Here is a 16119-nt window from a genome sequence, read left to right as displayed (position 1 = left end):
ACATGTATACCCCCCATGGGGAAATATTCTACTAGTCAGTAAACTAATTTGCAATCTGTGTTGAAGATGTGGGCATGTCTCTGCAGAATTATCATTCAATGTCCAAAAAAAGCTTTACAGTTACATTGGCTGACATTGTAATTGAGATCACAAGTTGTGTTTTGAGATTTCCGGAGTGAAATTGGATGGTGCTTTGTTACTGCAAATATAAAGATATTTCAGTTTTCTCGTTTATCCAGTTTTTAATCAGGTTGTACAGTTCACGTTCATCAGGAACCCATGCTTAAAGATAGGTAGTAAGATAGGAGTCAACCATAAAAAAGTAAATTCTAATCTACCGCTGGACCCATTCACACATTAACACATACAGATGCAAATTGCTAACTGTTATACCTCCATGCATAACATAAGTATTTCTTAACAAAATACTCACACATATAATTAATAAATGTTTTGGAATTGTAATAAAGAAAAACAGTCTTACTGTAAAGTGGCACAATGTCCAAGATGATGTGTGGATTGTGCATGCTCTCACCATGTCCACATGAAAATGCTACGGGTTTCCAGCTTATGTTCTACAAACGTGTGTGTAAGGTCTTTGAAAATTAAAAGCAAGGGTTGCCAACATTACTTCCCGGAGGGGCTGCAGTAGCTACAAGATTCTGTTGCTCCAGCCACGTCTACAATATTAGAAATGTCTCACATTGCAAATTAAACAGGCTAACAATTTATTAAATTAAATTGTATGCCTCCTAGGTAGCAAGAAAAGGTGTCCAGTTAAGTATTTATTTGCATCCAAGTGTGGCCCTTCAGATGGTTTACATACCTACACTAAACTGACCTGATATTCAGCATGACAGTGTTCGTGTCCATTCCTTGCAACTGACATTAATCCCAACCAAGGATGATTTCCATCTTGTTATTTAAACTGCCAGTACAGATTCGTAGCAAAATTGTGTCCAGGAAAAGTATAAGGGTTGGGTTTCCTGCACTTCACTGACAAGTATAGAATGTCTATGTCCCTTCTATAAACTAGGTAAGTGAGAAAATCATTTGAGACAAAATATTTTAGAAACTAAAATTCTTCTTTTTCTGAATCTCACATGATTTACAGCATGGATGTTCAACATCAGTCCAGGAGTGCTATTGTGGCTGCAGATTTCCATTTTCTTAATTAGTAACCAGTTTTATTGCTAGATCACTACTTTTCCCTTCATTTTAAATGGTCTTTTTTTAAGAATTAGCCTTCTGAATCACTTCACTTTTTCTTAAAATATCACCTAAGTAGAAATAAGCTGTTGACTTTGGTTAGAACAGTTATCTTCAACTGAGACTAATTGTTAAGTGCAACTGATGTCCACTGGCAGTCTCACTTCATGTTACTCTGTTTCTGACTTTGCAAATTAAGAAGTATTACAAAGACACACATATTAGGATAAATGACAATTCTATATTGTCCTGAAACAGTATGAATACAGTACAACTGCCTTGTGCTAAATTGCCAACGCTGGTTATTTATATGTTGGTTATGTTTAAGGAGCAGAATACAAGGAACATTTCAAAGAAGATGGATATAATTCTGAGAAGTTCTTGGAGAACAAAGGGTAAAAGTCCAAACAGTGATCTCATTCACAACCCAGCGGTCTTGTTTAAAGAATACACCACCCAATTTTTTTTTTTTTTTTAATGTGTTACTTACCCTGTGTAGTTTGTGGTGATGGCTGAGAAAAACTTTTAATCTCACATTTTCAAGGAGAATGAGGATTACAAAATTACAAATACAATAGGCTTCAGTGAAGACCCCACTTGAACACTAGCAAACAAATGAGGACAAAAAAATCTGTAATAGTGTCATATAATCCATGTCTGGTAAATGTAAAATCATTTCACTTACAACATTATGCTTAAATGTTTAATTTTTATTTTGTATATTAAGACAAATGTAGCAACAGTGAAAGCACCAAGTGTATCATCTAAAACAGAAAGCAACTGTGTAACACCATACATATGAAGACAAGGACATATGAACATCCTTTTAAAAATAATAAAATACAGTGGACTGCAGATACATAACTAGAACAGTCATATTAACAAAAAGGGGAAATATTTTGGAGAATCTCTGAACACTTCTTCATATGAACATACATATTGGCAGTAAAAATTCAAGCCTTGTCCCCTATAGAAACACAGTAAAAAGTGGCATACTGTATCATTACAAAGTTGCCCTGCTGACCATTGAGATTTTACTACCATAACAGAAACAGTCACCACACCAATTACATGAAATAAGGCAATTGTGGTCAAGAAGTCTGCAGAATACCATCATGCTTTTCTGAATGCTGTCCAGTGTCTTGAACATAATCATTTCAGAATGCAAGTGCAATAATGAAATTTGTCTAAATCTTGTAAATGAAAATGGATCAACCTCTGATTTATACATCCGGGCAAGGTATACTTTTTCTATTAAAGCAATTCAATGCTTAGGAAGTAACACAGTGAGCAGAAATAATACCGAAAAAAACAAAACAAAAAAAACCAAACACTTGCAAAACTGACTAGGAGAGCACAGAAACTGAAGGTGGATCAGTAAAAAAAAAAACATGCAAAAAATGTACTGCACTAGAATGGACAAAACATAGCATGAATGCAAAGATTTAATTTAACACTTCAATAAACTGGACCGCAAATAACTAGCTTTACGGCTTCCTTCTGTAACAATTTAGCATATGAAATAGTGACAGCACATTGTGGATAACTTGTAACTTTTCTTTTGTTTTTAGACAGATTCAGCAAACAGTTGTGCAGCTGTATAGTAGATACCATCTCCCAGTTAAAAGTGCATTTAGGACAATAAAATACTTAAAACGATGAAAGAGTTAAATAGGCTTTGAAATTGCAGAAATTTACCATTTTTATTACACCTTTTTCATACATAACTGTAACAAACCTCACAGATTTCATGGCACAAACAAGATACCTCCAGAATTAACCTATAAATGCCAGTTAACACAACAGAGAATTCATGTACGCTGGTAAAGAAGTTTTTAGCACTCTAGGATAGTGTGATTTTTGTCAGTACATGAAGGCTGGTCTTCAACAACTTGTCGAGAGAGTCACACCATGCTCTCGTCTAGCACCTCTATAAAAGCTCTTAACGTTTAATAACGTTTCTGTTTCAAAACAGTGGTACAGCAAATGTGTTCAAAATTAGTTTCTTCCACAATACAAGAGGGCATGTATTATCTTCAAGTAGATTAAGCATCTCTAATGTATGAAAAGATATAGAAGTTTAACAAATTACTTTTAACAGAGCTTCAGCTCCTGATCCGAGAACCCAAAATGAATTCAAGGGCAAAAATATGAGTGGATGACTATAACGGATAACATAACATGTCAAGAGTAATATTTCACATAAATGCACTTTTGAGGCTCTAAGTGCATAGATTTGCCACATTGAGGACTGGGAAAGTACGAAAAGAAAATCATGGAACAACTCAATACCATCTTGAATTTTACAAGGTGTCATCTTTCCTGAGGTATGCTTAGGACCTTATTACCTTTTAAGTAAGACACCAGACTAAGCATCTCTTGGTAAATATTGGATTGACTTTACAAATAATTGTATCATTTTAAAATGGTTTAAAGTAATAAACCATGTGTGGATGGATGCACATTTCTTATTGTAATGCTACTGAAGAATATTAATAAAATATATATTGTCCACTTGAGATTAAGTTTATCTTTAGATGAGTACTGTCGTGGGACAATCTTATTTTGTGAACCTGTTTACTGCAATATAAAGTTTGCAGGAATCTCAGTTTGGACTTGAACTAAGATACTGTAAAAGTCACTGTTCTATAAAGTTTCTTTATTCAAAAACACAGCTGTTCAATGCAACAGAAAACTATACATCCTAGTACAAACTAACGGACAGCTATTTAATATTAGATGCATCTAATATTATCGAGAAAAACAATTAAGGGAAAATTACTTCAGAAACAACAATGGAGCAAAACAGTAACAGGTGATTTAATGCAATGCTGTTTAGTTAGAAGGGGGTATGGACATACAGCATGAAGCAACTTCTTCAAAATTCTAATGTTTCACAAAAGCAATACTGGCACAAATAAAGAGTATATATATATTAGTTGAAACCAGCCAGCCAGGCACTATGTTAAATAAATGTGCAGTTATGATGAACATTATTCCAGCGTAGGGTTTCAAATTAATCCTAGAGGGTGTGGGGAGGACTATTTAGCCTAAAAAGAACTCCTAGACCTTCGGCACTCTCCTGCTCAGAATATGCATGTGTACAGAATCTTTTTTTCTTCCTTATATATTTAAATTTGAGCACAGAAATATACTCCAAAATAAGTCCAAAAATAACTAATATACAATTTACTCAGACTTTAAATTTCTGCATTTTAATAATAATTTTAGTCATTATTATTTCTCTGCAATTCAAAATGTTCACGGATGTGATTTCTGTAAAATAATAGCATAGCAAATGAATAAAAAGTAAACTGAATAAGGTATAGATAAAAATGCCCCATATTCCAAGACCAAGTGCTCAGAATATGATAAACAGGGAGACGTAATTGTAGAACTGATAGCTGCTTTAAATAATTTGAGTTGAGAATACAATGTGCATTGCAATGCTGCAAACATCTTCACTGCAAGAGGTATCTGTGCACTAAACATAAGCACAGATATTTTAATGAAAGTGCAGATAGTTTTAAAGTGTCTTGTACATAAATACCAGGACAACGTCAATTCATTAGCTCTGTGGCATCCATTCATTTACTAATTCAAGGTAGCCCCAATATTTTGCATTTCTCCAATTATTGCACCTAAAATATTTCCAGTAAACAAGAGGAATTCTATTTCCTGCAGTGCAAGTGTAATGTGATCTTATTTGAGTTTCTGTAGCTTTCGACTGTAAAGCAGAAACACATTACATTTTCATCCCTTCAACCTTCTAAACCACAATTGCATTATGTGGCATTTGTAAATAATAAACTGCAGCTCTCTTTATATAGCAATCCATCATGAGGGGCTACTGATGGTATTGCTTCTTTGGATCCTTATTCTTTCTGCACTGAAGATTTTCTGGGACTTTAATAAATCAGTATGATTATAATAGTGAAACACCAGATAAACTGAAAACAAATACAAAGCTTTACGAGATTACTTGTGTGTAAATGTCAGTGTACAAATAGTTTATTATAGATATATGAAAATGATGGGCTTTTATACTCATTTTCTAATGTTCTTAATTAACAAATACATATCTTTGAATGTAAACAAGCTTAGGACCAGGCAGTCATTTTTATTACCTCTACACTTTTGCATATGTTGTTAAAGAATACTGCACTAAATACTATGATAGGTACATATGGAAAAGAGAAAAAGGGCAGTAGTATAATATGAAAGTAATTTGACATTATTACCTAAGGAAGGTAACAGCAGAATGTCAACAGTGCACTCAGACCAAGACATAAAGTAAAACAAATGCAGCCGGGTAGATACTTTTAGCAAAAGCTAATTTGAAGCTAATGTATATTTAGAGCTCAGTGTGCATGTATATAATCACACAAAAAATCCTGCTGACATCAGTGTTTCACCCTGGACGTTGGCACCATACACAGCAATTATTGGACATGTAAGCAAAGAGGAGGATTATTCGAAAATAGCTCAGGTGTGGCAAAACACCAGAATTCACAGGAAACTGTTTTGCAAGCCCACAGAGAAGGGATACTAAAAAGACAAGTAACAGAGACTGTGTCAATATAGACTGGAGAAATGTTTAAGATAATCATGCTGGTGGGATTAAAAAAAAATCAATTTTTGTTGAAAATGACAACATGTAGATACTTAAAAATGCAGTAGTAGTTTAGAAAATATAAACATACTAAAAGTAACCTGTAATATCACAACTGTTCCTAAATTCTTTCATTATAATTTTGTTAATGGTTTAATTTATACAGAAGCATGAGTAATAGTGTATGGAACTATCACAAATGTTCATAGAAAATAAAAAGTCTGCTATAGATGTTATATGAAACAAATGAATCATTTACATGTTTACTAATAAAATACTGGGTTTTTCAGAAGGCACATTTCAGACAAAGACAAAAGAAAAAACTTGAATATTTAAACTACAGAAACATGACCCCGAACAAGAACAAAGTGCACTTTATTCAGTTATAATAGAAGATAATTCAATTTGCCAATGTCAGTTTTCATTCTTTGGTAAATTTGAGACAGGTCTGTATAAACACTAACACCACCAGTGGAACCTCAGTTTCAAATTTTACTACAAACAGTCAAAGGTTCATCTAGACAAGAGACCCACTTGTGGACTTAAAAGAGCTGTAGCCTTCATTATTCTATTTAACAATATGCTAACATTTCTAAAAAGCACTCTAATTCCAAGATATTAAATGCTTTGTACAACTGCCCAGAATGAGTAGCATTATTAAAAAACAAAGCATAATTAATGACTGAAAGAACTGTACTCACACTGTCACTTATTACATTAACTACAGGTTAGTGCCAGTTCTGTCAAAATAGGTTTCATTTTTTAATGTAAAATGCAACAATCATTAATGTAAGAATAAAAACATTTAAATGGCATTAAAACACAACACATTTGTGTTTAGCATGTTTCCATGTGACCATTATCACAAAATATTAAGCAGTTTTGAGATAATCATTCACATGGACTGGAGTCACCCCAGGTGATAAAGGTTTAGAGAGATTTGACCCTGGAAACTTGAATTCAGAGTAACATTTCACATACAAAGTGTTTTATTAGATGCCTTAAAGCTTAATGTTATGGACAAATAAACAAAATAAAACTGAAAATATTGATTATTCTAACGCTCAAAATGTACAGCAGATACTTCTAAATCAGATTAACATGAATATTATGCCCCTTTGTAGCACAGAGTATTTATTGATGTTGGAGATGAACGATTGTCAGATAGGTGCAAAGTGCAGGGCCCTGTATGCTAACTCAAAGGGTACAGAGAGCAGACTTTAGTATACCAATGAATGAGATTGCCCGATAAGAGTTCTGTCACCAGGGGGTTTCAGATTAATACATGTACTTTATATGTCTGCAAACTCACACACACAAATTAAAAATTAAACTTTTTTCATAACTGCTAGAAAAGAAATATGTATTAATGTATATGGAAAACATATAAAAATTAAAAGATGAAATTTAGCGTCACTGGTTGAAAGCTGTGGAGCTGCAATGTCAGGATGAATCTTGGGGAAACCAAGTCTTCACACTGCTGAGCTGTGATTTCCAGGCTAACAATTAATTTGGAAAGTTTAGGCAAAAATAATTTGACAAGAAACAATTGAAGAGGTTACAGTTCAACTAACATAACTGAAATTTTGGTTGGTATTCTACTTTAAGATGAGATTGAATCTGAAATTCCTGTAATTTACATAATCCAATTGGCACTAATGGAGATGTAAATGAAGAACATCATACCACTGACTCTAAACACACTTTAAAAGCAATACATAAATTACTGACACAGGGGGAAAAAAAAAATCAATTCCTTCAATACAGGACAGGAAACAATCCTGGGTGGGGTACTAGATTATATTAGTTTGCAGTAATGCCCAAACCAGGCCAGTTTAGAATGACCAGCAAGTCTTGAATGCAATTCATCAAACAAAAAATAAGTAACATTCAATTTAAAATATTTTGGAATAACTGTAATTGAATACAAGCCTTCACTTTCCCAACGATTTGAAAATAAGATATGTTAATTTCAAGGCTGGTTATCTGATACAGGTTTTTATTAATCTTCAATGATAGTGCCATTAAACCTCAACCCTGCTGTATGGTGAATTTGTATACTACACTATACTATTTCTGTGTGTGTGACATATAGATAACTGGTCAAAGGTTTTATAAAACTCCAATTCTTCCATTTTTATAGATATTTAAGAAATTCACGTCCAGTGAATAACCTGAAGTGGTACAAAGGTAAGATGTAAAATTCCAGAGGTTAAAAACAATAATAAAAAAAAAAAGTTTACATTAATAGAAACTGAATAATGATTTAATTTTCAGAGTTGTACAAAAAGCTTTGCTCCGGGAACAAGTAATAGGTTAACAAGTAACACTTTTTTGTGGCAATTACAGTTACTGTAACTAAACCTTGAAAGATGATGCACATTTTTAATATCTGTAGATTACTTACAAAACCTCTAATTGTATAAAAGTGTTGGAACAAACTGGATTGCTATACCCTCTGAAGTATTATGTTGGTCAACACTGCACTATATACAGCAATCAAATTAGCAAGAAAAAAGCCATTAAAAGAAAAGACATACAGGTAGACAGACTATAATAACTCTTAAATGCTTTAATCTGTCCTTTAGAGAAACTGCAAAAAAGCCAAGGTGTCAGTGAGTAGTTTCCTACACCATCAAAGGAACCCGAAAATGGAGGTAACTGACAAGAGCAAGTCTGGCAGACCCAGAGAAATAACAGAATCAGAAAACAATTTTCTGAGAATCATTTACTGTACTGTACAGGAACTTTACATGGTAACAGCTGTGCAGTATACTAATTGCCATTTGTGTATTTGTTCTACGGTTTAATTTCAAAGTACATGGAGAGTGGTGGTGGTTCTTGGCCCAGGTAAGCCTCTTTTTCTTATTTTTCTATTTTACAAATGGCTTTCTTACTAAGATTTGATCTGTCAAACCTGCATATCAAAGCCTTCCTTTCACAGTTTAAAATAATGCTTATTATAAACACAGTCCTGCGAGGTGCCTGTTATACAACATGCTGACTCTCAGAAATGTGTCTTTTGATTCTGTTGTGGCTTTAGGTCTGTAAGACCTGCTCCTCTCAGCTTCCTCAAGTTTTCAAGTTTATTTTGATGGTATGGGAAACTGTACTCACTGACACCTTGTCTTTCTTTGCAGTTTCACCAAAGGAAAGATCTCCACAGTTTTGAGGGTTACAATGGTCTGACTGTCTTCCTTTGTTAATTATCTTTTTCGTCCCATTAAGGTATTCAGTATTTCTGTAAAATACCACTTTTATACAGAAATAATGTTTGTACATAATCAACAGACGTTAAGACACCTGTAGGAGCCGTTTGGATCAACATTCAAGGATTAATTAACTTACACTGTTGAAAAAAAGCGATATAAACTTGTTCTCTTAACAATGCTTTTTTGTATAACTCTGAAAATTTATTATTTTTTAGTTTTTGGTTAAAAAAAACTTTTTTTTTTAAACCTTAGGAGGTTTACTGCTTACCTTTGTAGTATTTTCTGGTCATCCACTGGACTTGAACTGCTTAAATTTCAATAACAACTGGAAAAATGGTGTTCTGCAACTTTTTTGACTAGTACTGAATACGTTTGTGTACATTTGTGTTTTTTTATATATATTTATATATAAAAACACAAACACACACTACATGCATAACATAAATAGCACATGTTAGCTAACAAGCTGTATAACAAACATTGCATGTCAATGACTAATCACTGCAAAGATCTACTATATAACCCTTGTATAATATATACTGTATAGCAGCAATGTTGTTTCATATGATGCCATATACGAAGGCATTGAACAGGTTATTATTTAATTATTTTCCCAAGTGTCCACCCTTTATTCTTTTTTAGTTTGCTCACTTACAAGCTATTTTAAAATCCTTAATTTATAATTACAGAATTCAATCATCCATGTTAAACAACATTTTTGTCTATTTAAGTCTGAGTCGTAAATGATTTAGAAAATAACTTCATCAAATTGAATTGATGAAAATGCTTCATGTTATGCATACTCAAGGAAATCCTTGCATAACTAAAACAAGACATCTGTCTTTTCTGGACTGTAGCTTCTGAAAAACCCATCCTTAGTTCAAAAAATATTGGCAAAAAGCAGTCCTGCAGTGAAACAAGGAAAAAGTTCTGCCAACTCCTAAATGGATAAACAATCTTGTATGCCTGTAACAAGAAACTTCAAAAAGTAAAACATACTGTAAATACCAAGCATGAAAAAACTATGCTGTATTCTGCACCAAAAAAAGAGGAGGAACAAATGCTATCAAGGCACATTTTGAGGCAAACCAGTGCGTAGCGCATTAGAGAGAGTTAGTACTGAATACAAATCATTCTGGCCAGACAGACACACAACTTAAAAATTAAACAGTACAGTAATGAATGCAAGTATAGTACAAACATATTAAATAAAGCAGTTAGTGAGCTCTTATTGTACTGAGTGCACAACATTTTCAAATTTCCTTCTTGGGTTTCAGATTTTTATATCTAAATTTAGAGTATGTTGGTTAATGTTTTAAAGACAATACATTTCAGAATACAAAAAGGCAACAGCAGTTTAACTGTGTAATGATTATCGCATAAAGGGGATTGCTTTTTGATTGAAAGCACACTGATATTATCAAAGCTTTATCTATTGTAAATGTATTAGATATTACACTTTTTAACTTGTGGCAATCAACTTTTATTACCTGTACCTAATGGTACTCGAGTCACTTTCAATACAAGCATTTGCAAGCAAATAAATGTACTGGTAAATATTATGTAATGTTAAAGAACATGTCCATACCCACCATATTAAAAATGACTCAAGTCAAAAGGATCATTCTTCTTTTTCTCATTGGAAGGAAAAAATATAAGTAAATATATAGCTGCTAAAGTCTTTATTTTGAATAAAATATACTTTAAATACCCATGATAGGGACAATATAATTGACAATATATACAGAAGTATACATTTTTAATAATTAGTAGTTGCTTAATAAACAGTGATGTCATACTTATAATGATACTCATTGTGAAATGTGCTACATAAAGGGCAGATCATTTGTAATTTTATAAAGAGTTTAAAATAGTTAGAATCTTCCTAGAAACAGGAAGGGATACAGTGAATCACTGTAAGTGCTTAAATCTGAAGTAAAAAAAGGTGGTGATTTTCTGTGTCTAAGTGCAGTGCTCCTGCATAAAACAACACAACATATGAGAGTCATGTGGTATTCAAAATAAGGCAAGATGGTGTCGCAAATTAAACAGTTTGTATATTTTGAGATGACAAAACCTCTGAAAGGATAATGTTGGACCCTTGAATGCTGGTACAGATATAGCACCTAAATAATATTTTGAGAATGAACTGCACATGTTTACAGTAACTAAAGCTAGCAGAGATATATGGTCCCTTTAAAAAAAATCCTTGTTTTGTGAAACTATCCTCAACGTATTAATAGGTGTGTATCACTATGTTTCATAAAAGCCTTAAGACTGCCCCCCACCCCCTAAAAAAACAAAAAAAAAAAAAACAACATTGTTTTCTTCTCTATTACATCCCACAATTTTGCATCAGTTAAGGATTCACTTCTTATTATATGTAATGAAAATAAATAACATTATTCAAGGGAATTTCCTGATTGAAATGATTTTTTTTACCACTTTTTCTCTAAGAAACAAAGCACCAACATGAAATGTTAGTGGACTAATTAAAAATAAAGAAACAATTCTTATTTCATGAAAAATGTCTAAATATATATTACCGGAAGCAAATGAATGTTAAATATAAGGAAAAAGATATATTATTAGTCGGTTCTTGTCATGGAGCATGATCTTAGAAGAAGAGGAACAGCTAATGGAAGGATTAACTAAATTTGTAAAATTGAGATAAATGTGCCCGATTTACCATGGCTTTTAATGGTTGGGTTTAACAGAGAGATGGAAGCAAGCCACAGACCTTACAGAATGCACAAATTAAACAACAACAAAAAAAAAATTCACAAAAAGAAGCCTGTATGTTTTTGCAGTACATTTTATGACTTCACTTTCTATTAAAACACATACACTTTTTTTAAACTGCAATCAGACACATAAAGAGCCCAATAATTGCTTTGGAAAAAGGACAAAATACTTCCAAAAGTACTAAAACAAAAAGAAGAATTCAGGACTGCAAAATTTAATGAAAAAGAAACAACTTGCAGTTAAGCATCTTTCCCCAAATGTGCACATGCTAGAGGCTTAGCCTATTATTTTATTATTATTTAGCACAGAGCAGACGTGATAGTTATTTATGTACCTATCTAGAATGTAGCAGCAGAAAGAAGTGTGACAGGGCTACGGTTTTTATCTTTTTTTTGAACTTTTGTTTTGACAACAAAGTTGGATTCTAACTATTTACTTGCCAGAGGCTATTTTTATGATGTAAATACAAACCATAAAGAACAGAAAGAAAAAAAAACACAAAAAAACATATAGTCTTTCCTCTTGTGTGAGGCCTGTCCTGAAGAAGAGGAGGAAGGAGAAGAAAAAAAAATGTTTGGACACCGTTCATTCTTTTACTGCGGTTCTGTTTTGTTATTTATTCAATTATTTTTATTTGACCTTGATAGGTTCTCGCTCAAGCCATCGCACTCGAACTTTTTGTTTATAATGGTATTCCTTCAAAAAGTCCTGCAGAGCAGCCGGCAAAGGAAGCAGGCCTATTCCGTCATAGGTGGTACGCCTACAGATTACTGCACGACAGATGTACTGCAGGCTAAAAGGAAATGTCCTGTGTAGTGGCATTGTGAGCAAAGGTTCAAAAAACATACACGAGCTAGGATCCTTGTAATGCTCCAGCAGACCACTTACAGTTGAGGAGTGGAAAATGCATGGGTCATGAGCATCAAAGCTGAAGTTGTGATTCCATTGCTCAATGCGTGCATGCAATGAGCGGTTATATCTGCGGAAGCTGACAGAGAAGAGGTAGTCTTCCTGCGCAGAGTCCCTGAGCAAGAATGTGCCTTCAGGTTTGCCCTCCAGAAGTGCCTCGGCTTCATATCGGTCCATCACACCCCAGTAACAGGGGTTGCTGGTGATCTGCAGTAGATCTGGTACCAGGCAGTGAATAAAATCTATTTGTGTGTGAACCTTCCAAGGTCCTTGACGGCAATAATGGCTCTCTCCAGATGTATGCCTTTGCTTTGGCCTACGTGACTGCAAGCACAAAGTTGTTGCATCTTCCTCTGAATCAAAATCCGTAAGCAAAGGCGCAGCTTGCTGTGGCCCTGCTGTCACACTTCCCACAGGTACTGAATTTACAATTGCAGAACTCCTACTGTCCCCAGTTATGTCCCCTATCCCTGGCGGTAGCTTTGGTCCCAGCTTATATAAAGGATTAATCTGTGCTGTGGCTTCAAATGTGTGGATCTGAGCATTGGGAGGTGGATCGACCCCCTCTTCAATGCTGAGCCTCCTCCTCTCCCGCAGTCTGTCTTCTTCATCTTCTGTAGAGGCAAAGGCATCAAGCAAAGTGGCAGACTGGGGGCTAACAGGAGCTGTGTGCTGTTTAATGAGATGCCACTTTTGGGCAAGATCTGAACCTGCAGGAAAAGGGCATTTTTCAAGCAGGAGCTCAGACAAGTGGATCTTCCTCTTTGCTGAAAATGTCACTTTGGAAGACCGAGAGCGGGAACGTATTGGAAAGCAGAGACCTACAGTGTCCTGTAAACGCTGTCGGAAGGAGCATACGTTTAGAGTCCGAGTAGAGGTGGAATCCATATCATGTACAGAACTGACTCCTAATCTTCTCTCCCGTCTCTGCAGACCATTTCGTGTCCTGCTAAAGTGCTTATCAGTCTCCAGGGAACTCTGTGTCTTGGTGGAGCAGGAGTGTTTTTTCTTGCTCCCCCAAGGAGCATGCCTTGAGTAAGAATCCCTGCGAGCCAATCGAGTGCTTGCTGCTGCTCGCAGATCTTCAAAATCTTTGTCTATTGTGATCTCCATGATCTGAGGAATATCAGAGACACAATTCTGGTTCCTTCGTGGCACGTTCTGGAGGTTGTCAGAAACCAGCGGCAAAGGACAAAGTCTCTGATGAGTGCTAGCTGTTGCTTGGGAAGGTAACTCAGAAAGGCAAATACTGTTGGGCTGCTCCAAAGAGCACCCAATGAAGTTTACATCCAGGCTGTTTTCATTTTTGCTAGTATTTTCGGAATGGAATAGGTTGTGGCAACGGTTTTTCAAGTTGTTCCACATCTTGCCCATTTTATCCATTTATTGACACAATCAAACCTGAAAAACAAAGTCAAAATATGGCCTTAAAAGTCTATCCAATCAAGCAAAATACATCAGTTTGACAAAACAAAATTATTAAATATGCACAAGAACAACAGAAAGAGGGGATAATATAGATTAAATGTATAGTTTTAGCAAACGATTATTTCATTATTCAAGTCACAATGTGTACACCATAATCTAAGTTGTACAACACATTTTAGTGCAAGTAGAGAGAGAGAAAATGATTCAGTTACATTTAGAGGTCCAGTAATTTCCAGGTTTAAATAGAAATAGCAATAGTACATGTAAAATTAAATTAGTGTATAAAAGCATATGCAACAATGTAAAATCAAAAAGTTATTTATTAAGTTTTGGTGCATTTATTAATATAAAATGAACCATTTCAAAATAAAAGAGCAGTATTCTTAATAATCAGATGAAAGTACTATTCGTGAATTTGAAGCAATTTAAAATTGTATAGCAGAAAAACTTGATAATTTCAAAATAATGCAGTGAAAAGTTTGTTTAAAGAAATAAATACTATAATAAGTAACCTTGTCATAGATGTCATGATCAAATGAATATACAGCATTATCAGAGTGGTTGTTGGGAACTTTTACTTATAATTAAATAGTATAATTAATCTAGTGATCTAAAGTATTTTCTTCTTTTTCTCATCTAATTCTTTCAGTGAGGAAATTGAGATTTTACTGAGTTTCTTGAAAGGCAGTGAAATATAACACATCATTTATACGATATACAATTTTATGTTTAAACAATTCTTTGTTTTAGCTTGTAGAATGAAGAGCAGAAACTCAAGACTGTTTAATAACAGTTAGGATGCATTGATTCAGTTTCAGATATGCATTTAAACTCAATCTGAAAATTTTAAAAACAGCTTGCTGGAAGTACACACTTGTAAGAATATGTGAAGGTGAGTGTGAAGTAACATGATGAGTTCTGATGCTTTTTCAGGACATTATTTTCTGGCTGGTGCATTTGATGAATGCTTGCTGTAATTAAACTAAAAGCAGATGTTTTCTTCCAAAAATTTGTATTTTCCTTTGAAAGCAAAGTTTAAGATGAATGTGCTTTCTCTGAATATATTTTCAAATGAGTGGCATCATATGAAAGACTGCTACAATATATAAGGATGAAAGTCAAAAGTTCCATCGACTGAAACTGCATAGCACTGAAGGACACAAAAAGGCAAGCACTAACAAATTGCTTAACAACCTTGATCATCTACATGCAATTCTTATTGTACAGCTGAAACTTTCATCTCCTAATCACTTCAACAATCTTGATCATTATGTGGTCTGGCCCTTTCATAGCAAACAACCACTTTAAGATAGCCGGCAGCACAAATGTCTTATACAAGGAAAAATATGAGTGGTGCAATGTCTGCATAAGTTCAAAACCTCTACAAATTTACTAGTATTAAATATTTACTAGTAATAAAGCTTAACTGTGGCCATTCTGAAGGCATCTATGAATTCTTATGAAATTCCTACAATTTTAGTGTTTAAATGTGCCCTCTGGAGATGCAGCAAAAATGCATCTGAAAGCTAATGTGTTATCTTCAGAAATATTTTTATTTACTGTTATCTTGTCTAGTGACTTTCACCTTTTTTATTTTAACGTGTATACAGTGGTGTGAAAAACTATTTGCCCCCTTCCTGATTTCTTATTCTTTTGCATGTTTGTCACACAAAATGTTTCTGATCATCAAACACATTTAACCATTAGTCAAATATAACACAAGTAAACACAAAATGCAGTTTTTAAATGATGCTTTTTATTATTTAGGGAGAAAAAAAAATCCAAACCTACAAAGCCTAAAGTAAAATAATAATAAAAATAAAATAGAAACGTATATGACAATACAGTAAGTATAATTAATATTGCCTTAGTGTAAAACTTTGTAACAATCTGTAAGACACAATATCTGAAGAAGATATTTAGGTGAAATTTTCTATTTTTTTACCTCATGAAATGTTTCTATACAATTATAGACAACATTTCTTGTAAATATTCTGTCTGAGT

General features: G+C 33.9%; 1 protein-coding gene across 5 annotated transcripts in view; it reads right to left on the bottom strand.

The window, feature by feature from the left end:
* socs5b (suppressor of cytokine signaling 5b) overlaps positions 1-16119 on the bottom strand; it is a 156282-nt gene that overhangs the window by 36335 nt on the left and 103828 nt on the right. For 2 of the 5 annotated variants that reach the window (XM_039737844.1, XM_039737845.1), the window contains one exon: positions 1899-14088. The exons of the other annotated variants lie outside the window; for them this stretch is intronic. In XM_039737844.1, coding sequence (XP_039593778.1) covers positions 12409-14070 — 1662 coding nt within the window. In that variant the 5' untranslated portion in view covers positions 14071-14088 and the 3' untranslated portion in view covers positions 1899-12408. Of the gene's footprint in view, positions 1-1898; positions 14089-16119 lie in introns of those variants that run through there. 5 annotated transcript variants of the gene reach the window in all.

The sequence above is a fragment of the Polypterus senegalus genome, chromosome 16, assembly GCF_016835505.1.
Source record: "Polypterus senegalus isolate Bchr_013 chromosome 16, ASM1683550v1, whole genome shotgun sequence".
NCBI classification, from domain to species: Eukaryota; Metazoa; Chordata; class Cladistia; order Polypteriformes; family Polypteridae; genus Polypterus; species Polypterus senegalus.
The sequence above is the reverse complement of the archived record's forward strand: the minus strand, read 5'-3'. Positions and strand labels throughout refer to the sequence as shown.